The sequence below is a fragment of the Gopherus flavomarginatus genome, chromosome 8 (assembly GCF_025201925.1).
Source record: "Gopherus flavomarginatus isolate rGopFla2 chromosome 8, rGopFla2.mat.asm, whole genome shotgun sequence".
Classification (NCBI taxonomy): Eukaryota; Metazoa; Chordata; order Testudines; family Testudinidae; genus Gopherus; species Gopherus flavomarginatus.
This window is the reverse complement of record NC_066624.1, coordinates 97,670,405-97,695,627: the sequence shown is the minus strand read 5'-3', so window position 1 is coordinate 97,695,627 and position 25,223 is coordinate 97,670,405. Positions and strand designations below refer to the sequence as shown.

The window sequence follows — 25,223 nt, the reverse complement described above, 5'->3', positions numbered from 1 at the left end:
TGTGCTTGTGTCTTCAGCCTGTTTTGTTTTTTGTTGTTTTCAACTGCAGTGGCAGGGGAAAGGAAAAGAATAGTTATGCATAATCAAAAGCAATGCCTCCTTTGAATGTTGTGATGTCTGCGTCATGTTGTCAGGTGGCTCTTTTGTGCTCTGGGAAACAGCAGCAAGTGAAAATGTAGCTTTTTGTTGCCAGATATTTGAAAATTCCTGCTTTTAAAAAGAGAATGCCTACTGGAAATCTTTGGTCAGGCAAGTGTGGCAACATACTACATAACTCTATGTGTAGCAAAGCACGTGAACGCTAGCCTGGGTCTCATACACATTGCTTAATGTTGATCATAGATTTCCTTCACGGTACTCTCCTCTCTCTTTCCTCCAGTGACGTATGTCCAAGGTTTGTTTTTCTAGTTTTTAATGGAAATAGGCCAAAACTTGAGCCCGGGATCCAAACACCATCTTCCTCATCCTGAACTTTGACAGAAGTCAGGTTTAGATCCAGATCCAAACTTTGCCACTCGGGACCATCTCTGATTTTTAGTTAGTTTACCTTTGATCACATTGGGGTTTTCTTTCTGTTTGTTAGAAGTCAGTGGACAGCTTTCTTGGTGACATGGCAGGGAGGAGTTGTTTTATAAATGAAATGATATCTCCAACCACAAACATTAAAAAATCATGAGTCAGGCTCCCCAAAATACTCAGACTGCCTAAAACAATCAAAAATAATACATTTTGCATGCTTTTTATTTGCTTTCTGGTGTAGGAACCATTAGGGTTCACATTTCCAAGCGTTTCCCCAGCAGCTGTAAGGGCTAGAAATTTCATTTTTAAAAAAATGAAAACTGAGATTCTTGTTTCCCAAGCCTCCAGCACCTGGCGCCTTCATATAAGCACCAAATATTGTGGGACTCATGATAAAATCATGGGAGTTGGCAGTGTTGTAAATTGCAACACTAATAATATATTTCAGGTGGCAATAGGACTGCAGGATATCAACACTTTGTTATGCATCACTAATACTCTTCTCTCTCACACTAGTTCAGCAAAGAATCAAGCTTTCTTTATTTGCATTGCTCATCTTTGAGGTCTGATTCTTCTCTCACACCAGCTTCACTCCACTGAAGCTCCAGTAGCTTCACTAATCACTCCTGATTCATAAGTGAGCCCAGAATTAGGCTCCCCATCTACCTCTTAGGGCCAGATTGTCATTTACCTACAGACTTCAATAGGGGGCAGTGCAGAGTTGCACCAGCCTAGAGGGAGCTGCAGGAGGGTTCTGTCTCCACTCCTCCCTACACCTTTCAGTGCCTACTGCATGGGGATGCATAAAAAGAGCGGTCCCTGCACTCTCAAAAGAACAGGATCTGAAATTATCCTTGTGTCTAGAGTTGCCAAGCTTCCAGGATTGTCCTGGAGTCTCCAGGAACTGAAGATTAATCTTTAATTAAAGATTATGTCATGCGATGAAACCTCCAGGAAAATGTCCAACCAAAATTGGCAACCCATGACCTTATCCCTTTTGTGTGGTGCAAAAAGGGGATGGACAATGGAAGCTCCTTGCATCACTCCACACATCTGCATTAGGGCCAGGGACAGGCTGACCCTTCATGCTGTGGTGGAGATGGTAGGAGATGGCAGCAACACTGAATGCTGGAGTCAAAATTATTGCTACAAATGAATCCTCAGATAGCTAATAGTTTTGGACCTCTCTTATCCAAGCAGCATTTATGTTGGGTACAGAGCTGTTAAGGGGTCAGTTATTTCATTATCCACCTCTGGTGTGTCACTTGGATAAGAAATATACCACAGCAAACCCCTAAACTTCCATTCACTCTTCAGTATAAACACACACAGCTCTGATTTTCATGTGAAAATGACAAGAGGAATGAGCACCGCATGCCTTCCAATTTGCTGCATTTGTTTTTTTGTAAATATTCTCCTTATGGAAGTTAAATAGTAAACAGATGTCCATTGGAAAAGATGCTTCATTATCATTCTCGTTTGACAAATGTTTGAAGAGCAGATATCAAATAAAAAATAAAGTAGAACCTTCCTTGAAATGTGCATAATTATAACTTACACTGCAATATAAATTAGCTGTCCAGATCACGTTTTTCTGCTCTTTACTAGTCTACTCATAAGTCCATATTTAGGTGCCTAGCTCCACAGAAGCCAGTTGATGTTTTGCCATTGATTTCAGTGAAGCCAGGATTTTACTCATATCATTTGAGTTGATTTCCAGAGGTTTTAAACACTCCCAACTGCCACTGACTTCAGTGAGTGCTCAGCATCTCTGTATATCAGGCCACTTTTATTTAGGTGTCTAATTTTGGCCTAACTTTATATGTATTTTAGTCACCTATAAGAACTCTATAGACTGTTACTGTGGGAGAACTGTGCCTTAAAGAAGAATCAGACAAATCCCACACCTCCTATATTTGATATATGGCATAGGATGTGCACATTTCTCTGGTGCTTCCTAAGCTCGTAATTTGCAATCCACCTTAATGCTGCTTAGTGAATTTATTGGTTGACAGTAGCACTCCATCAGAGTTATAGAGTTTTTGCTCTCTTTTGGTGCTCATAATGTTTTTTAAAAGGAGTGTTTAGTTATTTTTATATACATGCCATATGGATGGGTTGGTACTGGAGTGAAATAATATTTTTAAGGAACTAGGAGAATGCATCAAAACTCTGCTAACACTTTCACGGATGGGGATATTTGGTTAAATAGATGTTTATCTAGGCAAGTCATCATCTGGCTAGCAGCATACTGAATGTTTCTAAGCAGCTAACTTATGTATACTAAACAAATTTGGTTTGGCTGCTGCTAGAGCTGCCCTGTGGAAATTCTCAACATATATTTGTTTGATTGAGCTGTCATTTTCAGTTGATCTGCTGATGATCTGTGTCACTTTGTTTAAATGTCCTGGTGTTTTTTTTATACAGAGCGCTTTCTGTGATGGATTAAATTGAGGTGAAATTCGAGAGTTACTCCTGTTTTTGATTTCTAAGTTCTCAGACAGGTGCGTCTGAAATGACAAAGAACTTCTCACACAAACACATGAAAAACAGAATAGAGTAGATGCCCTTATGATTTAAAACATCCATAGACGTGTCAGCTACCAAATGCTCCTGTTAAAGAAGTTGCTAGGACTTGCACTTTAAACAACAAATAGTATTTATTTGGGCTGCGCCACTGTTACAGCTAATGTAGCTGGACCAGCAATGACATTGGGCTGACTCTGCAATCCTTACTTGGGCAAAACGCTGACTGGGAGTAAACATGTAGGACTGGCCCTTTATAGCATCAGAGAAATGTAGGGCTAGAAGGGACCTCTAGACATCAAGTCCTTTCACTGAGACAGGACCAAGTATACCTGTACCTTTTTATACATATATACATACACACCCCCACACCCAGAATAGAAAATTTCAGCCCAAATAGTTAAGTTTGGCAAAGTTATAAGCTACTGAAAAAGTGTCTTATAATTGAAAGTGTTGCTCAGTCTTACTGTACATTACCTCACCTCACCCACCTTGTCTCTCTAATCTTAGTCTCTAGGCTTTGCTAATTGCACTGACCATTATAACCAGTTTCTACTGAATGGAGGCATTACAACCTCTCAATAAAAATGGTTGTGAGAATTTTTTAATATGATCAAAACAATATATTTTTACTTTTTTACACACACACACACACACACACACACACATACACACACACACACACACACACACAATCTTGTTTTATTATAAACAGTATTTAAATATAAATAAATATATAGTTAAATACTCTTTCTAATAAGATTAGTTTGTAGTAGTGTAAAATCTTGAATAGAATTACTCTATATAATAACTGTATCAGTTTGAGGTTGTAGAGTATTTTGGAATCCTTTGGGACTGAAAGCACTGTACAAGCCAAATTCTATAATGGAGTGGCATTTGATTACATCAGGACTGAATTTGGTCCACTAAAATTCTTAATATTTATTTAAGGTGTCATATGTCAAACTGCACATGAATAACAATAAAACTTATGAAGACTGTCCAGTCTGAAAAAATATTGTTTATCAAACGAGTTTCCAAGTTATTGGGATGAACCAGAAGCCTTTTAAATGCTCTTTTATTACTCCCTCTTAGCAGCTTACAAAGGTCTCTCAGCTTCTCCAAAATCAACAGCTTGGTAAAAAGTGATTCAAGGCCTGAAACAAAGAATGGAATAAATTATATTAGCAATTAACTTTCTTTACGGTGAATATATCAATTAATAGCCATAAAATGTTTGAAATGTTGTCCTGAAAGCCATATAAAATAAACTAGCTACCATGCCTACTGCCACCCCACTTTGTAAATCAAAATAGATCAAACTTGTTAACTGATTTTGGCCCTGATTTTGGTTTCACACTATTGATTTCAGTGGGTCTGTTCTTGATTTACACCAGTGTGAGCATGATCAAGCTCTAGACATTGCCAAACATTGGTCACTCTTACGTGATTTGGACCATAGCTAGCAGAGTAATACTTAGCACTTACATACCATACTGTTTACATCTTCAGAGCACCAGAGAGTCATTAACTAATCATCACAATATCCTTCTGAGGAAAACACTGGTCGTGCTGCTTGATCAGAGCTAGTGCAGGTATGTCTCCTTGAGCTGGAATCTACATCTCCAGCTCAAAGTGTAGACGTACCCTAAGTAGTATTATGTCCCTGTTCAAAATTGGAAACCTTACAGGTTGTGACTTGATCTAGTTCGTGAGTGTGAACTAGTGGCACAGCTTCACTTAGAATCCAGGTGCTTGTGACTACCATGTATGTTAGGTCCAACAGAACACACTGCCTTTCAGACCAGTCAAGAAAGAGCTGAGGAAGGTTTTCATCCCTTTATTTCCTGTGTGTATGGAAATACCATCTCAACTTACTTTTCTCTCCAGCTGTTTTTGCTGAGTTTTATTCTTTGCTATATACTGCAATCAGAACCTTTCCTGTAGTCTGCAACATTTGAAGAATCTGTGATAAAGAAGCCAGTGGCTTGTGCTGTGGCTTCTGATACTTTGATGAAAGAAGAGGGAACCTTTTGTTTTGCTCAAGTAATCAGGAATTTAGTGCATTTCCAATGTGCAAAGTAAGGTAGAAGACAAAGTTGCCCTGATGAAGAATGAGAAAAGCATTGGTATGTGAGCATCCAAAGAGTTTGCATCTGAATACAAGGAACATGAGACACAAATGAACAGAGCCGAGTGAATAACAGATTATTCAGTTCAGTGACTGAACTGAAAAATTAAAAAAAATGTTTTGGATTGAATGGAAACAAACATTTTTTAAACTTCACAGCAGAATAAAAAACTCAAAAATTGTTTGCTTTCAGTTGAACAAAACATTTTGTTTAGCCTGAAATTAAACATTTCATTTTCAGGCCTTTAAAATGTTTTGGAGTGGTTTTTTAAAATAAAATTTAGGGAAATTTCAAAATGAAACATCTTTCTGAAACAAAAAGTTGTAACATTTCATTCTGGAAATTCTAAAACAACGTTTTGACATTTCTGGAAGTAAAAAAAAAGAGGAATAGCTTTGGTTGACCTGTATCTGCATTTTTTGGCAACCCCCCCCCCATTTGTATGATTTTTTCGTCAGCACTGTAAGTGACAAGAGCTAGAAGTAGTACAGATAGAGATTAAGATTCAGTGGGCCTAATTGTAACTTAATTTAGTGGAGGGATTTTCAGTCCTGGAATGTTGGTACAAATGAATATAATTAGTTCACTATAGGAGAGATAGAAAAAGGTGAAGTAAAGGGCGGGATGTCACTGTATGTCTGAAATAGATAAAGTGATGCTAACAAGTGAAGCATATAGTGAGCCTACAGTGAAGAGTGTGGTGATGAATAATTTTTGGTAGCCAGACCCGAGGGAGGGGGGGAATTTAAATATTCATGTAATTATTGAGTAACCCCCCCTACAAATAAACATACATCAAAGAATTTCCTAAATTACATAACAACAACTTTATGATAAAGAGGAGAGACTGTCCTGGATTTACTTAATTTCTGCAAAAAAATTCATTTCTTTTGAAATTGTGCAGTATCTTTAGTGAAAAAACAAAAACATTAATATGCAGGGGAGGGGGGTATTAGGTATTTGGGGGGTATTAGGATTTGTTGCCACTTTTTCTATATTTTTTCTTTTTTTACCACTTTTTCAGTGACAAAATGGAAATGTGAAAAAAGAGGAGGGTGGTGAGAAAGGAAAAAATGGGCAAGAAATAGAGGAGGAACCTAAAGATTTTCAGGGAAAACTGAAAAAACAAAACAAAAACCCCACTAAAATAAAAACAAACAAAAAAATCCCAACAAGAAGTGCAATTGGGCCTAAATTAAGAACTACTGACACGTATTGCACATACAATAGTGTTACATTCTAGGGAAAAAAATGTAGTGAATTTAGAAACCTAGTGAGCAAAGCTCAATAAGAGAAAAGTCCAGAGGCAACCAACAAGAATACCCTGCTCATTAAGATTTGCAGGGAAGAGATAAGGACAGTTAAGTAGCTCAGTGAGTTAGAACTGGATTTTGCAAACTGTTTGTGTTAGTTTGCAACTGGTATGCACTAAAAAAAAAACTGTGTGCAACTAGGCTGCATTTAAAAAAAGTGTATTTTTTACTGAGTATTTCACAACCCAAAAAAGTGGTGTGGCAAGTGTTCCTGCTTTTGGTTTTGAAAATATGATCACCTTTGAGCCATACAAAACTAGATATAAATATACTTAATGTACTCCAGTAAGACAGAATATATCCCCATCTATAGTATGAAGGATAGGCTCTTCTTAAGATTCATGACTTTTCCAATCAGCTAAGTATGTTCTGTTTATTATTGTTATGACCTTGCAGAGATACGGCTATAGTGCCGTCTGCTGAGAAGTAGCTAGAACTTGCAGGGAGAATTGTGAGTTTGAATTTCCCCTACAAATGAATGCTGGAAAGTACTCTTGACAGGCCCTGGTGCTTTTCCAGTGGACAGCATTATATGATGAATTATTTGGTACTTTTTCTGATTAGTGTATTGGTTACCACTGTTTCTATTAGGGTTTCAAGGACTTAACTACATTGTATGACAGTGACACCCAAATATAATTAAGACTCTCTCAGTGTAATAACATAATTAAAGAGCTGTCTATTTGGTTGTACAACAGCGTCGGTTGCCATTGTGTTGTAGCTAATTTATCCCAAGTAAACACCGTGATCTATTAACACTTCATGCCTGGGTATACTGCATACTGTATGTGTGGGATGGCAAGCACATTTTCCCACTTGCACTGCTGTAGGTTTAGGAGACTATGGATACTACATGTCTAGGAGAGCTCTGAAGGTGAATTCCTGCAGCATCTAGCAAACACCTGCAGAACCTCCCTATGGGCAAATAAAAGGTGAGTGCATACTACTCTGACTGGTACTTGTGGCATATTTTGCCTGGGTCCAACCCTAGGGATACAACAACAATAATAAAAGTAGGTTATTACTGATCTTAAGCATTTAAAAAACCAAAAAATAACACATATACTCCCCGGCCCTAAAAACAGTTTTATAATCATGGCAATGAGTCCACAATAGTCCGCTACCAAAAGGAGCTCAGATACTATGGTGAAGCATGCAGTATAAGAACCTGTATAGAATGAGGATAGAATAGTGGGTGAACATGCATTTTTACTTTGTCAGTTTTTCTATATTTCCATGAGAAGTTTGTTTTTTAAATATTAATAAAGAATTAGAATGTCTCATAACTCTGTAAATTCCAGTTCATACACCACATTTTAAACACCCTCAAAGACCCCTGCTGTCAACAAATCTGCCATGTACCCGGGGCCTTATCTGGTAATCTTCATCTCGGATCTCATTTCCTCCTGCTTTGCACTGCCTGTGCTCTACCTGGACTGCTCTTCTTAATAATCCTTTTGTATCTTTCCCCAACTACTGTTTTCATGCTTTCTTCCATCCTTTTGTCCCCTCATTCCTGGGACTTTCTACCTCATTAATTAGGTCCTCTGTTCCCTTGCTCTCATCCCTTTTTTTACCACGTGCTTATCTGTAAAAAACTCTTCACCTGAGCTATACAGAATCAATCCCTTCATTAGAAGACAACGAGCTCTACGTGACTTTAGTACTTGTAACATTTCCCACCTCGACTCCAGTGGAGTTTAAACATATGGCTTGCATGGCCTTTTGTGAGTCAGGCAGTATGGGTGAAATTCCCTTTGAAGTTTCTGTGTTGCCCCATCAGTGAATTCAATGGGATTGCACTCTGGTGTAAGTGAGAAGAGAATCTCACCTATGTGGGCAAGTGGAAACACTTTTCTTTGGGAACTAGAACATTAAATTACTCTGATTGCTGACCCTTGACCAATCATTTCCATTAACTTCTTGGAGCTTAGAGTGATATTTGCTTGACTCCTAAAAGCAAATGCATTAGTAGTCATGGGCAAGGACTGTGGTGACTGTTGGCAGCAAGGGGTTAAACTCCTTTTTTATTCTTAGCGCCCTTGCCAAACAAAACTTCCTGACCTGGCATTTTTTTTCAAGTGATTACACTTTGCTGCATTATAATGGAGCAAATACATTTGTGTCTTAGAACTGTACACTACCAGATACTGACATGTTAAACATCTCCTGTGGCTTACCATACGCATCAGGGTTGTGGACCTCCCTCTGTTTTCTCATTATGCCAAATAATGAAACGTGGAAATAATTCTAATCCTTTCTTCTGGTTCTGCTGTACCTCTGAAAATATGATAAACTCAGTCCAATTAAAAGCCATTACCTCTACAAGGCTCAGTCTCTATCTATAACCTTTGTTTTATAATTCACTCTGTTATCTGTCTTCATTATGATTTGGTGCAATAGTCATCTTTTATTACTGTTTTCCGTTAGAAAGAGGCATGTGATTTCCATCTCAGTTTAAAACGGAAGAGATGTACTAATGAGTGTAAAAAAAAAAAGTTCAGTTACACTGATTTATTACATTGCAATAAAGTTTCATTCATGTGGCTTATATACTGTAGATTTAAGTAATAATTTTGAGTTAAAAATATTGTTTTGCAGCACTAGTTTTCTGTTCTAGTGCATTATTGTTTATATCTCATTATAGATTAGAGATTTACTTAAATTTTATCCCTAGTTTACTAGACTGAGAAATTAAAAGCACATATTGATGTTGTTTCATCAATTCAAATTAAAGGGTCCTTTCCTTAGTTTTCAACTGAACATGTTAATTTTCAGCAGTATAACAGCTTAAGAAATGTATGTGAGACTATACGTACTGTTTACCACTACAACAACCAAACAGTGATCAAAACATTATGGATCAAAATAGTGGTCTATCAAGTCCATTATCCTACCTCCAACTGAGGCCTGTACCTAATGCTTAAAATTTCACAGCAGACTTTTTTTCTCTGAACCTGATACATATAATGAGTATGGTCATTGAGGCTAATGAGTATATATTAACTATAGCAGCTTCATTCAATTTTAATATTTCACTAAGCTCAATAAATTGAGCGATCATTCATTTAAGAGAAAGGTTCCATACATATGGGCTTGATCTCCATCTAGTGTGAAACATTGTATCCCAATTGATTTACACTAGCTGAGGATCTACCCCATAATATATCAGTCTGGCAGGTGGCATTTCCCTGTTCCCTTATTCGCCTCCGTCCCCTGTATGTATCTCAGCAAAGATTTTGAAAGTCAAATATATATTTATTCCACTGAGGAAACTTTATCAACCAGCACCAAAGTTTACAGGCACTAGCTGGTGATATAATGGGTAGTTTAAACCCTGCTAACTGCAAATAATTTTTCAACAGTGTTTATGATTGCAGTAGATGCTAGCAGCCCAGAAGTACAGATAACATAAATATTTCTACCAAAGATGGCTGTACTGGAGCTTTAAATAAAATTAGATTCAACTTGTAAATAAATTCAGTTTTTGCCAGCAAATATTTACAATTCTTTGTTGCTGCATGTAATATTGTAATTTATATGGAAAATGTGCAGAAACACATAGGGCCAAGTTTTGCTTCTCAGTTATACAGGTGCAACTTCCGCTGACATCAAGGAGAGCTGTACCCATATAAATGAAAGCAGAATTTGACCCATAGTCTTTCAGTATTGGATCCTAATTAAGAGACGGTGTCTGGTGCACATCAAATGCCTTAGATTGTGTTACTCAATTAGACATGAGTGACACTACACAGAGCACCAAATGCTACTAGTTATTGTACAAGCTGATATTGACAATTTCCAGAAACAATGTATAGTTCCTGATGCAGTTAACATATTATGACATTGCATTAACTACTAGTCTAGTACCACCTCTTAGCGATGTTGAAATTGTCTTCTCTCAAACTACAACTGCTCTTGAGTATGCATAACAGAGTTTCTTGTTTTCCTATAAATGTTTTTTTCCAAAGTACTCAGAATTTTATACTAATTTCTTCTTTCAGTAACTCATATGTCTCTCTAACATACTAATTTTCATGTTTTCCTAAGATAACATGAAAATGTGGTAAATGTAAGGCAACTCAATGTGAAGGTTTTTTTTTCATATGCAGAGGAACTCCGAAAACTGGATCCTTTTGCATTATTCATATTATGTTTTAATTAAAATTATTTTTGAATGAGACGTAGTCTGAAGACCTAAACCTTCCCCGCACTGACCCTTGAAGAATCAGAAGTCACTATTTCTCTTCCCCTATTTAATCTTGTAAGAAAAAAGCACATTTTAATATGTATAGTATAAGTCATAGTGGAGGACATGAAAAAGTAGCTGTTTTCTGTACTCTTCAAGTATGAAATCAAACCAAACTCATGGTTAACTTTGCCTGCTTTTATATTGCTGTTTTCACATTTCTTTGTATCTGCAATCTATAGCTAGAAATCCCTCTTCTGTGGGATGTGCATAATTATTTTCTTTATGTTGGAGGTTATTGATGCTAGAATGGTTTTCTGTTGTGTAGCAACAAGGGGAAAAGTGAGGCTGCATCAAATCTGTTGTGAAAAAACAGTTTATAATCTTGCTTCATAATACATAGATAACTTGTATAACAGGAATGCTGAAATCTGTGGACCAGATTTTTCTTTCTTTGTTACATTTTAATGCCAAACTGAAGAAATTCTGTGGACCTCAGTTAACAACAGGCCAGTCACTGGCCTAATTTATAAACTGATGCTAAGTCTAAAGTAATTATTCTGGATTTACACCAGTGTAACTGAGATCAGACTCTGGCCCTGTGGGCTAACATGTGACAATATATAACAAACTCTGTCTAACAAAAGGTTATTCATGCTAAGTAGCACTTATGCATGCAAATAGTTTAATAGAATTTCATAGTACTATTCACATAAATACCACTCAATATTGGTAAGGGATGCAGAACCAGGCTTTATAAATTATTCAAAACTTCATTTGCTTTTAACATTTGCGTTAGGGTCAAATAATACAAATATATATATAACAGCAATATATTTGAAGACTATGGGAAAAAAAATTTCTTTCACCAGTTCAGATTAAACAATGATTTAAAAGTAGATTTAAATACAACATGTCGCCCTTATTCTTGCTGACAGTGTTTGTGGTTTTACAACTACACTTCTTATTTTAAAATGTTTTCTTTTCTCTTGTTGCTGGGTGACAGACCTATGCAAACATCAGGGGAAACTTCAGTGAAACAGTGAGATTGCCTATACAGAAAGTGTTGTCAGATGTACAAAAGAAACAAACTGAAAAAAAAAATAGAGAAATGTATTTTCAAACAGAACAACCTTAGATGTTATTTGTAACACCATAAGGGAAATATTTCTGGTATTGTAAAGTTCATGGTGTCATTTTAAAGACAAAACAGAAGCATGAGCTGGATTGTACTCATAGTTATACCAGATTTACAATGGTATACCTCCATGGAAGGCAGTGCACTTACTGTCGACTAACATCAGTGTATGTGAAATCAGAATCAGGCCCAGCACCTCTGCAGAGGGCCCCCAACTTATGTTTATATATAATAAACAATCAGTGACTACCAGTTTATGTGCATAAGTGAATTAAGCCGGATAGACAAAGGAACCTAAAATTCTGTTCCATTCCTAATGGCATGTTAGTACTAAGATGCCATTATTAACCATTAACTATGTCTTAGAATGCAAAATTGGAACTGAAGCATTAGTCACAACTAACAGTCAATAATCTAATCAGTGGTAATATCCCATTTTTGTGAACTCTAACTAACTGTGAATTATTATCTGCATTCTAGAGAGATGAAGTGGGTGAGGTAATATCTTTTATTGGACTAGCTTTTGTTGGTGAGAGAGGCAAGCTTTTGGGCTTACACAGAGCTCTTCTTCAGGTCACCAACAGACGCTGGTCCAATAAAAGATATTACCTCACTCACCTTGTTTCTCTAGTGTCCTGGGGCCAACATAGCTACAACACTGCATGTCTACATTCTACTCCTCAGACTGTAAACTCTTCGGGGCAGGGACTCTGTTTGTTGTGTTTGTACAGTGCCTAGCACAATGGGGTCCTGATTCCTGGTTAAAAGTTTGAGGCCACAATACAGTTAATAGTAAATAACAAGGATTATATCCAGTTCTGCTGACCAGTTCTATGGATAAGGGGTGGCACAAACCACTTTCAGTATGTGTGCTGATAATATTTTCATATGGAATAATGTAATTCTTGGCCAGTGGCTCTTTTATATCTGAAGATATCAGCCCAGACCCTCACATCCAGAGGACTATTTCTAAAGGCAAGGATCTTTATCTGACTTTCCATTAAAAGACATGGAGGAGACTACCGCTAAACTATGCCTTATTGAGCACAAAGTATCTGATTCCTCCCACTTGGCTCATATGTGGCCTAACTCCCAGATTGCCAACTTTTCCTGATCACCTCCACTCTAGACTTAAAGTAAATGTGTTTTGTAATCAATCAGTTCCTGCCTGTGACAGTCCTTTCTTAAGTACCTGTTTAAACAGTAATTTAGATAAAGGTGTCTCATTTGTACGCAATAGGAAATGCCTGCCTTGTTTCAGATACACTTACAAATAATTACTGTAGTATTGCCTGAGCTGGACAGAAATGTTGGGTCAAACAAATGTGGAAGGACTCTGGTCGCTTAAGAGTGCCCAGTCTATATCCTTGTAGTGCCATTTGAAAATATTCTTTCATGGCCCATCCAGGCCCATCCTGGCTTTCCTCAGGGGGATGACTAACTCTGATCCTTAGTTGTCCCCAAGAAGACCTTAATAAAGTGACAGTGTATTAAAGGCTCCTATCACACATGTTCAAATACACAAGCAGAGCTCCAAAATTCTGATGTGTGACAGGCTTCTTCTTACCCAGCAGTTGAGCTGAATGATGGTATTTGTTACAATTGTGAAGTTGCTACAGATAGAATAAGCCAAGTTTGAACCAGACTGTATCTATTTCATTGGAACTGGGCACTTACAGTTTTATCTCATTCCTTATTTCTTCTTGCTCCAGGAAGATAATGGAATTAGAAATGCCTCTGAAGTGGGTTATCCAGATGCTTTCACTACCAGCTTAGGTTAAAGTCCTTCACCCATAATAACCAACAGTCTGATTTCTGACTGCTGTTAGTGGCTACATGCGTGCCTCCAAGATCAGATTATGAGTTGTGTGCTAATAAATGTGTAGGTTAGTGGGAGCTTTGTGTGTATGCATCTCACAGCAGAAACTGGCTGAAGTGAGAAAGGTCACATAGCCTGAGAAAAGGAGAATGAAAAACAGTGATATTTGCTTGACTTTATTAATTAGAAATGAGTTAGAACATCAAGATCAGGATCCAGATTTAAATCCCTTCAGTGTTTTTGTAGTCTGAGCTTTGGTTTGGCCCATCCCTAGTATTAATTCATGTAATGCACCAGTATGCCTGTTTGTCACCTGCATGTGATCAAGTGATGTTCAAGCCATAGAAAGGCAGGGCCACCCAGAGGATTTAGGGGACCTGGGGCAAAGCGGGGAGCTGCGTCACTTGTACTCACCCGGCGGTGGTCCGGGTCTTCGGTGGCATTTCAGCAGCAGGGGGCCCTTCAGTCGCTCCGCATCTTCAGCAGCACTGAAGGGCACTCCACTGCCGAAGACCCAAACCGCTGCCGGGCCAGGGCTCGTGGGGCCCCTGTGGGGCCTGGGACCTGGGGCAAATTGCCCCACTTGCCCCCACTCTGGGCAGCCCTGTAGAAAGGCACAGCCAATAGTGTAGTCGAGAGTAAATGGAGTTTACCCATTTCTCATTTGGAGAATATGGAGTTTACTTTAGGATGGTTGACCCACTTCTTTTTTTTTAAATCACTATATCCTGGGCACAGCTCCACTCAATGTCCTTACACTGCATTTCTGACCATACGCCTGCCTCTGCCTTGTGTGCCCCAAGCATTTGACTCACCAGCTTCCGCAGCTGAAGGTAAGGTAGCTGTAGCTGCATCAGCTTCTTTGGCTCTTACACATGCTATATCCTATTATTTAATTGCCTTGGAAGGGAAGAGCGTGCTAAACTGCTAAACATATGTCCAAGTGGAAGGAAGTCCAGCCCCTCCTCACTGTTCCACACAGAAGCCCAGCATGCTGTTTAAAGTAACCCCAGATCCCAGAGGTTAGGGCTATGGTGTCAGCTTTGGCACATGGATGTCTCCTGGCTTCATCAGGCACATCCCCAGCACACAGCCACGTGTACTGTTTCCTGATGGCATGCAAGTTAGTGCAGAAAGCGCAAACATTGGTGTCCACCCTGGTCTTTCAGTAGCAATTAACCTTTCCTACAGGGTTTCCTTTGAAGCTTTTTTCATGTTTTTACTGCAAAACAGCTCCAAGGAATTTGATGGCGGGAAATGTTTTCTGTATTACCTAATCTTTTCTATTCCCCTATCAGAGGCCTCAGTGATTTCATCCCATTTCTAATGGGGGAATTATTTGATCTTAAGAAGTCCTGCTTGAAATTCCAAATTGCAGCACTGTATGTGTGAGTGGTTGTCTATTTGTATAGACAATTGTACTTGGAAGCACAGTCCCTGGGGCCCAATTCTGCTCTCACAGCAGTTTTATATCAGTGTAACTTCAATGACTTCTGTGGAGTTACTTCTGATTTACATTGGCTTAAGTTGGAGCAGAATGAGGCGCCAGATTTTCTGACACTCTGGGCCAGGTCCTCAGCTGGTGTAAATGGAGCTCTGATCTAAGTGATTTTTAAAAAATGGTTTTCAAATATCCAGAAGGTATAATTCAGCTTTTTGGCTTTTGAACGGTTTTTTAAAATATTTTTCTTAGATTGTATTGCCCTTGTTAGGAGAATGATGCCCTGGCATTCAGTTCAGACACTGCTTTTAGGCAGAAGGCCACATGTGTGCAATTCGTCACCACAGGATTTAAAATGTAAAATCAACTTGTTTAAAATCATGCATTGAGTGCAATTGCTGGTCATGGAAGGGGGTCACAGGTGCGACTAGAGAAGAGTATAACTGGAATTGTCCCATTGACATCTCTCCATTAGCCAATGGACAGCAGCTAAGTATCTGGCTCCATACGTTTAAGGCTGTAGATCAGTTTGACCAGAGGTATGAATGGTTTTAGCCTTTTGAGACTGAAAGGGAAATTTAACTGGAGAGCAGCAAACACACTCTGGAGGAGAGAAGTTAACTATGGCACATCTGCAGTGCAATACTTGCTAAGGTTTAAAGGCTCAGTCATTCAGCTGATGGAGCGACTAGACAGGGTGCTTTGTAACAGGGCCAAAAGCTGGGAAAGTTGGAATGAAGGGTGTTGAGTTCATTTATGCAGAGTGAATTGCATGCACTGCTCCTTTGTGCTGTGGAAGGAAGGAGTTTTGGAATACTCAAATTGAGGGTGGGAATTGGTGTGGAGGAAAGCAGAGTGGGTAGGTTCGAGGAGGGAGCATGAGTAGTAGGAATGTAGTGAAGTGGGAAGCAACAAACTGACAGGGGAGTTAGGCATCCTTATCTTAGGGAAATTCAGGGGATTTGGTTGCCTAACTCCCTCAGGCCTCTTTGAGAATCTTTGCCATTGCTCACAAGCCATGTGCTATTGTCACCCTGATCACTCTCCTTTTACGTGATTTCCTTTTCCCCACCCCGCATCTATCTTTGTGCTCTTTGGGGCAGGGATTGTGCCTTTCTCTGTCTTTGCAACACCTGGAATGTTTTGGGCATCGCTGCAATCTAAATAGATAATACTAAGTAATTGGAGGGGAAGGGTGCTACATAGCAGTGAGCCCAGCAGTCCCAGCAGATGCCATGGAGCACTGAGGAGCACTCTTGAGTGACACAACTTCATGGGAATTTTGGAGATGTTTCTGTGACTGTGGTTCATAGCCACCATTGCTCTTGCTTTCTCCTAAACTCAGCTCTTCTGCATGCTTAGGCAAAGTGGCACTTGAAGGTGCAACAGAAATATCATAAAATATGACTGCTAGGCAGGTCATTTCAATGCAGAGGACTGAAGTTAACCATTGCACTCTGACCACATCTTGATTCCTGTCCTTCTCATGACCTCTCTTCCTCTCTACTCAGCGCAGCATGGTCATAGGCCTGATCCTGTTCCTTTTAGAGTTCATGGGAGTTTTGCCACGAACGTCAGTGGGTGTAGTATAAAGCCCTCAGCAGCCTCTGTGCAGATGCTAAGCAAACAGCTAGTGTCGAATGCTAGTACTTTGCCTCTCAGCAGCTCTTTCATCAGTCCTTAGCAGCCTTCAGGATCAGGCTATCCCTGCTGAACTCCACTCAACCTGAGCTCCCAAAGAACAGATTTTTGAAACAGAAACAATGATGAAAAATCCTTCTATGCATTTGTCTAGCATCCCGGTGATTGAATGAATCCATGGATTTTGCACTTCTCTGAAGGATGGTCCTTAGAAAAGTGATAAACAAACTAGTTGATATGGGGGGTCCAATTATTTAGAGCGTAGATGAAAGTTGCCAAAACAAAGCCTAGGGAAATGTGTAGCTGAACTTCTATATGATGTCTGTGTGACTTTAGTTAGCTCCATATTAGAGGAAGAAAAACAATTCAGGGCTGTGAATATATTGCCTGCAGATGAAGTATCTGGTACATGCCAGGGGTGATGTATTCAAATGATTTGTTATGCCTCAATGTTTGTTGTCATAAGTGGCAGAATCTTGAAAATGTAGACATAAAATTGTTAGGTAATATGTAATAAAGGCATGATAGATGACATTTTATCAGTGGAAAAACATTCAGTGTGTGACAGTGCTAAAATACGTGCTTAAAGTTAGCCCTGTGCTTAAGTACCTTGTTGAACTAGGACCTAAATAGTTTTTTGGAAGAAAAATTGACTTTTTGGACATGGGGAAGGACTACTTGAATATTATGATGTGAGCTGTGCTGAATCATGCCCCTTATGTGGTGACTTTTTGGGCCAGATCCTCAATAGGTGTAATTTGCTGTAATTCCATTGAAGTCATTGGTGCTAGATTGATTTACATCAGCTGAGGATCTGGCCAGCAGTTGCGTGGTGGCGGCTTCCCTTCTAAAGACTAATCTGAGGCCACCACATTTTTTGCCCCATAATTTAGATTGTCTCTGAGCCATTGTCCCCTTAGTGAAAGAAAGTCCAGTAAAGCCTTCCCAGTTTTCGTTTGGCTGAGATTTCGTTCGTGATTTATAAGCACCAGTTTTCAATAGTAATTTCAAAGAGGAAATTGTTTAAAGTGCTATGTGCAGACCATATTGGGCAACTGGGTTTGCTTATTATATACATGTGTATGTAATTCATTCACTGCTGACAGTGCTTGTGTACAAGTGTGCAAACTACTTTGGATGGTAAGAGCCCTCTGGTCTGGTTCTGAGAGGTGATGAACATACACAGTTCCACAACAGAGAGGTTGCTCAGCACCTCTCAGGATGAAGCTCTACGCAGTATTAGCGATTGATGAAGGTGCCGTAGAACCAGCAAACTACCTTTTCTGCTTAATGTACAAGTTAAAAGGGTTTAAAGTGCAAAACCCTTCAGCACATTTGGCTAGTACAGTCCCTAACATTTGGATTCATTTTCAGGTGATGAATGTTTATATGAAAGCTTCCCTGAAGTTCCTTTGGAGGAAATGTCAGAGGCTGATGGAGAGGCTAGTAAACTGTCCCTCAGTGTCCAAGAGCCATCTTCTCCAGCAACATCCAGTGAAGCATTCACACCAAAGGAGGGGTCTCCTTACAAGGCTCCCATATACATTCCCGATAACATTCCCATTCCTTCAGAGTTTGAGCTCCGAGAGTCAAATGTTCCTGGAGCGGGATTAGGAATATGGACGAAAAGGAAGATTGAAGTCGGTGAAAAATTTGGGCCATACGTGGGAGAGCAGCAGTCAAATCTGAAAGATCCCAGTTATGGTTGGGAGGTAAGAAACTTTTTGAATTCTTTTGTTTTGTTGAACTGTCATTAAAGTTTACAAACTCAGATGTATTTGTAGAATAAGAGGATATGATGCTGAAGTCAATGGTTATTTTGCGTGCATAAGAACTGCTAGATTTAGTCTTTTGTCATTTTATGGAAGAAAATAAAAGTATACATGCACATATGAAAACATGCAGGGAATCACCACCATTCTTCACATGTAAACTTCAAATCCTGTCTCTCTTCTGTAGTTGGAAGAGGAGGTAGTCACTTATCTGAACTTTTATGTTGCACTAACGGTTTGTTTTCATGAAGCTCTGAAATATAACATGGGACTAGGAGAGAGGTCTGCAGATGAACTTATGGCACTAATTTTAAAAAATCTGGAAGTTTCTTTTAGTCACCAGAATCACTGATTTAGAAAGGCCTTAAAGGCATCATTATTTGGTAAATTACAGCTGCAAGACATGATGATTTTCAGAGTTGGAAGCCTAAGGCCTTGATTCTACTTCCATTGAAGTCAATGGGCTCTTTACCATTAATTTTGATGGGAGTAGGATTGGGTCCTGAGCCTCATAAGCACAGCCCCACATTGGAGGTGGCATTGCGCCTCATGGAGGCCTTCCAGTGCCCTACAGGATGCAACATAGTTCCACAGCCTGAAGGAAGGCAGTGTGTGCTCCTCCCTATGACTGATCAGCACTGCTTGGTTTTATGGGTGGCAGGGTCATGGCTCTAGCTCCTTTCTTCTCCTTTTGGGGTAGTTAGCCCTTGCACTCTGGGGAGTATGAGGGGTTATGTTCATGGCTCCATGTGCACTCCCGACCCATTGTGTGCCTTCTTAGGGTAGATGTTCAGGCTTGGCTGGAGTCCCTCCTGAATGTCTACACCACAGTTAACAGCCCCTTAAATTCAAGTTGTGAACGCAAGTCAGCTGGTCTGGGCCAGCCATCGGTGTCTAATTGCAGTATAGACGTACTTTTAATAACCAGCCACAAGTTGGCCCTTAATAACTTTCTCCTTTGAATCTGATCCCTTTGAGCAATTGGAAGGGAATCCGCCCCCGCTCCTGGCATCTCTCCTTTGTGAAGTACAACATTGCACAATTGTCTAGGTGTGTTATGTTTTTTATTCTGCTTAGCTCCAAAGCATTATGTGTGATTACCTGGAGGCAGTATTCAGACTATCTGGGCCAATCAACTGATCCAACACTACATTTTCTCTGTTAGTATAGCTCAGATAAAAATTCTAGACTTAAAAAAATCAGCTGTTTTTCTTAGTGTTGGTGTGATGTGACATACAAATCATTCTTGCATGAACTTTTTTATTCATAGTTTGAAAGAGGTGAAATAAAAATACAGGACAATCCCTATTTTCCATTTTTGTTTTTCATTGGGATAACAGATTTTTTGATAAATGAGGGAGAAATGCTTTGTCTGCATTGCTCTCAGGAATATGATGGACCTTTGAGGAACTGGGAGTTTTACTTACCCAGAGATCAAATAAATGAAGTTGTACTTTGGAGTATAGCCCTCAAAACACATGGTGGATCATAAATGTTTGGTTTGCTTTTAACCATCAATAAATATTCAGTGATTTCTTTGCAAACTTTCCATCCAGTTGTTTAAACACATGTGAGACCTGTGACAATATGACAGAAAAGTGTCAAGAGAAATTATAGACTTGGCAGAACTCTATAAAATGAACAGACCCTGATGCAATATAGTTACTGGTGAGAAATCTTTATTCTTTGAACAAGGCACCAGGAAGTCATAAAAGCTGTCTAATAGCCACACCACAATGAAGCATGTATTGATAATGGAAGTTTAAAAAAAATTGCTGTCACACCATTTTAAATGTGAGTTGAACACAAGTCAAAACAAATACATTTTGGACCAGATCCTCAGGTGATGTAAAGCAGCACAGTGCCATGAACTCAAGAGACTGCTTCTGATTTTAGTTAAAGACACACTGTTGCTGATTGACACCAGTTATGGATGTGACGTTTTGGTTTTACCTTTAAATATAGGCATGCATACTCTAGTTTTTAGTGCCTCAGGTTGTTTTAAATTTCAAAACCTTTTTGTCAGAACAACTAAGAAGAAGAAGAAGAAGAAATTGGAAGCTCCAAAGGGGAATCATTCTGAAGCTAGGACTCCCCTGCAACACACTTGAACAGGGGTATTTATTTGGGAAAGCTGAAAAAAAAGTGTTCTTCAGTTTTCCCAATCAAATCTAAACAGTTCAATGGTATTCAGTGAAACCCACGTAAAATTAGCAATAAATTGGAAATTGATCATCCACCTACACATGCTTTGCAATCATAGAGGAGGCTAGAAACAGGTGAACAACAGAATACCATATTTCTTCCAGCCAGTAAAATAAATGTATTTATTACAAATTGAAGGGGGAAAACTTGGCAATTTACAGTTTATAAAATAAACCAACCAAATCCGGGATATTCAAAGTCTAGACTAATACCGCATCTGTATTACTCACTCCAATAGGAAAAATTGGCCATTTTTGTTTTGAGTTTTGAGAGAGTTTTTTCTAAAGCTTAGTTAATACTGAATGCAAACAAAACAAAACAGGCTTGCAGAGAGTGTGCATCAGTCTAACTTATTTTTTCATTCTGGATAAACCTGTATTTGCTGTGGTATAAACGTGTATCCAGATCGCTTACTGGCATGTTAAATGGTCAAATTAAGCTCATTGCTTGAAGACTAACACTAGTCCCTCCATACTTTAATTAGTGGGCCCAACTCACTTCTGTGGAAGACACAGGTATCACTCTCATTGACTTCAAACACAGAAAAAAATAATCTTTCAATAGTGACATCACAGCCTTGTCAGGGTTAAGACAGCAGATGTATCTTCTGACATCTTTATGTTGGGAGCCATAGAAAGCATGTTGCTAGTGTAAGAGGGAGACAGACATTGTAGAGAGTGACAAAGGGAGGACAGTGACAGAGCAGGGAGAATGGGGAGAAAAGTGCAATTTGGTTATATCTAACTACAACCGTTTGTCACCTAGCTCATTAGACACCCTTCTGAAATAGAACCATAGAAATGTAGACCTGGAAGAGACCTTGATAAGTCATCTAGTCTAGTCCCTTGACTGAGGTAGGACTAAGTATTATCTAGACAATTCCTGACAGGTGTTTGTCTAACCTGTTCTTAAAAACCTCTAATGACAGAGATTCCACAACCTCCCTAGGGAATTTGTTCCAGAGCTTAACTGCCCTTACAGTTCGGAAGTTTTTCCTAATGGCCAGCCTAAATCTCTCCTGCTGCAATTTAAGCCCATTACTTCTTGTCCTGTCCTCGATGGTTAAGGAGAACAATTTATCATCCTCCTCTTTCTAACAACCTTTTACATACTTGAAGATTGTTATCATGTCCCCCCTCAGTCTTCTCTTTTCCAGACTAAACAAACCCAGTGTTGTCAATCTTTCCTCATAGGTCATGTTTTCTAGACCTTTAATCATTTTTGTTGCTCTCCTCTGGACTTTCTCCAATTTGTTGACATCTTTCTCGAAGTATGGTGCCCAGAACTGGATACAATATTCCAGTTGAAGTCTTATCAGTGCTGAGTAGAGTGGAAGAATTATTTCCTGTGACTTGCTTATAACACTCCTGCTAATGCATCCTGGAATTATATTTGCTTTTTCTGCAACAGTATTATGCTGTTGACTTATATTTAGTTTGTGATCCACTATAACCCCCAGATCCTTTTCTGCAGTACTCCTGCCTAGGCAGTCATTTTGTATTCATGTAATGGATTATTCCTTTCTAAGTGTAGTACTTCACATTTGTCCTTATTGAATTTCATCCTATTTACTTCAGCCCATTTCTCCAGTCAAGATCTTTTTGAATTCTAATTCAATCCTCCAAAGCACTTGCAGCCCCCTCCCAGCTAGTTATTGTTCACAAACTTTATAAGCATATTCTTTATGCCAGTGTGCCAAGGGACGTACTGGCCGCCGCTTCCAGCAGCTCCCATTGGCCTGGAGCAGCAAACTGCGGCCAGTGGGAGCCGCGATCGGCCAGACCTGTGGATGCGGCGGGTAAACAAACCGGCCCGAACTACCAGGGGCTTTCCCTAAACAAGTGGCATCTCAAGTTTGGGAAACACTGCTCTATCCCTGCAGGATCCCACTCAATATGCCCTTCCAGCTTGATTGAGAACCATGGTTAACTACTCTCTGAGTATGCTTTCCCAACCAGTTGTGCACCCATCTTATAGTAGATTCCTCTAGGCTATATTTCTCCAGTTTGTTTCTGAGGTCATACGAGACCTTTTCAAAAAACATGCTAAATTTGAGATATATCACATCTACTGCTTCCCTTCATCCACATGGCTTGTTACCCTGTCAAAGTAGTAACCAGCAGCCAGCTTCCTCCCTATGAAGGAGCCCTGTCCTCCTCTCCTGGTGCTGCTACTGCAGTCCTCCCTTGCTGGAGTGCTTCCTCAGTTTAGGAGGTCTCCATATACATATTTTCAATGAATTCTTCATATGCATGGATGCTCCTCAGATTAGCCCTCTCCTCCTGTAGTTCTCTCATCTGATCAGGTATTGTAGTGTGTATTACTTACTGGATACGTGTATTGAGCTCCATCCTGCTCTCACTTAAGTCAAGTGGTAGTTTTATCTTTGTTTTCAGTGGGAGCAAGGTAGAGCCTGATGACTGTGCAGGATAATCACAGATTTTAGCCACTTTACAGAAAGTGGATATTTTTATCTGCTACCCCATGATGATTCCCAAGGAGCTAGTGCTGTGTAGTGCATTGATCTTGCTGCTGTCATCACTGATTTTGATTATAAAACATTTGGATACTCAGTGTGGAATGGAGAAGTAAGAAAGGGCATGTTGTGTGGGATCAAGGGAGAATGGAGTATCATCCTTTTGCTATTGCAGGATTGATTATAAAACATTTGGATACTCAGTGTGGAATGGAGAAGTAAGAAAGGGCATGCTGTGTGGGATCAAGGGAGAATGGAGAATCATCCTTTTGCTATTGCAGGATTGATTATAAAACATTTGGATACTCAGTGTGGAATGGAGAAGTAAGAAAGGGCATGCTGTGTGGGATCAAGGGAGAATGGAGTATCATCCTTTTGCTATTGCAGGATTGTTACTACTACTCTTTTCGCTGGAGGAAGCCCAGTTATAAGTGCTGTGAATATGTGATCATTGGCTTCGTAGGCTAAAAATGATGCTTCTGAGGGGTTCACCCGAAAGTGAACCTCACTTGCTAAGCAGAGGGCAGTGATGCCAAATCCCAGTGGAGATGAGAGTGGATGGGGGCAGGTGTTCTTACCTGGTGGTGTAGACTGTGCCTAACGAGTCCTAGACACTGTTTGACCTACCTTAATGACAGAGCTGATTAGGTTCAACTGAGAGTCCTTGTTTGTGGTTGATGACTCCTAGAGCTGACATCACTGCTGAGCTGGTCTAGGAGCTAAGCCTAAGACCCTGTGTGAGGACCGTGAATACAGAGAACACTGCACTGGCTGTGCAGTTCCCCACTACCTGCTGAAGTCACTAGGAGCTTGGCTTAAGTGGTGGAACCTCAGAATGTGATGTTGCAGGAGCAGCAAGCAGCGGCACTAACAGCAGCAGAGAGACAGCAGCCAGCGATGATCCAGTTGCAAAGGCAGCAGTAGAGGCATTGTTCGATGCCTCTTCTTTCCTGAGGTGGAAGGTGAACCCCATGAATGCATCTCTGAACTCGGGTCTTCACTAATCAAGGACAGCCAAGTGTGAGTGGGGTGCAGCAGAGAGAGAAGGGAGTGATGTGCTAAATTGACAGTTGTTCATCAGACTTTTCCACTACAAAGTGGGAAACTGAGGCAAAGGACACTACCCAATGCACTGTGAGGTCAGGTTTGCTTATAGTCATATGCTTTCCATGTGAGTCTGGTGTTTTCCCAAATTAATGCTTGGTTCCCTTTCAGTAAATGTTCTCTTTTGTTATTACCAGACTCAGTGCTTGTGAGTGTGCAAGTATTGCCTCTTAGAAGCACCCAAGAGTGCAGTTAAGTGTTCCCAGATTACTGGGTAGTGGAACCTCAAGATACTGAATATGGCCATCGTTGCTGCCAACTTCACCTGGCAGAAGGTTACGCATACATGACAAGACTTCCACATTGCTTATTGTCCGTGTACCTATTTTGTTCTTAGGAACTGATACTTTTACGATTACTTCAAGAACAACTGTTCTTGATAAATTATTCTTTCCCTTCATAAACTTGCCTTCTTTTGAGGTTAAGGTAAAACAATATGATCATGTTATAACATCTTTTCTCTAATGGATATGAAGAATTAAGGAGGAATCTTTTGTCAAGAGAAAAAAAGAGTTAGTATTTCTTGGGCAAACTCTCAACACTGTTCTTGGTATTGTATGAAGTTATGGGGATATAGCAGTGCACATTTTGACTTAAAAATCTCCAGGATGTGCTCATTCTTTGCATCTGTTTATTACTGATAGTGAGATGAACTTGAACTAGAAACTCATACACATTGGAATGGGGACATAGGTTGAAATCTAAAGCTGGATCTGGTTCCACATTTTGGAGAGGGCTGCTATCTTTAATAATATGCAGAGTCATAGCACCTCTGAATCTTGGAGCATTTGTAACTTTGATCCAAATTTTGTATCTTGAGTCCATCTCTGATTATTACTAGGACTAGCTGGAGGAGGTGTGCAGGGGAGTGAAAACTGGAGGAACTGCCATAGTAGGTTTGCAGATAGCTAGCTGATGTGAAAAACATTTGTTATTGCCTATGCAGTA

General features: G+C 39.6%; 1 protein-coding gene across 6 annotated transcripts in view; it reads left to right on the top strand.

Moving 5' to 3' along the window:
* The window catches only part of MECOM (MDS1 and EVI1 complex locus), a 478,598-nt gene that overhangs the window by 200,360 nt on the left and 253,015 nt on the right, over window positions 1-25,223 (top strand). For all 6 annotated transcript variants that reach the window (XM_050965809.1, XM_050965805.1, XM_050965803.1 and 3 more), the window contains exon 2: window positions 18,093-18,430. In XM_050965809.1, the coding sequence (XP_050821766.1) occupies window positions 18,093-18,430 (338 nt within the window). The remainder of the gene's footprint in view (window positions 1-18,092; window positions 18,431-25,223) is intronic.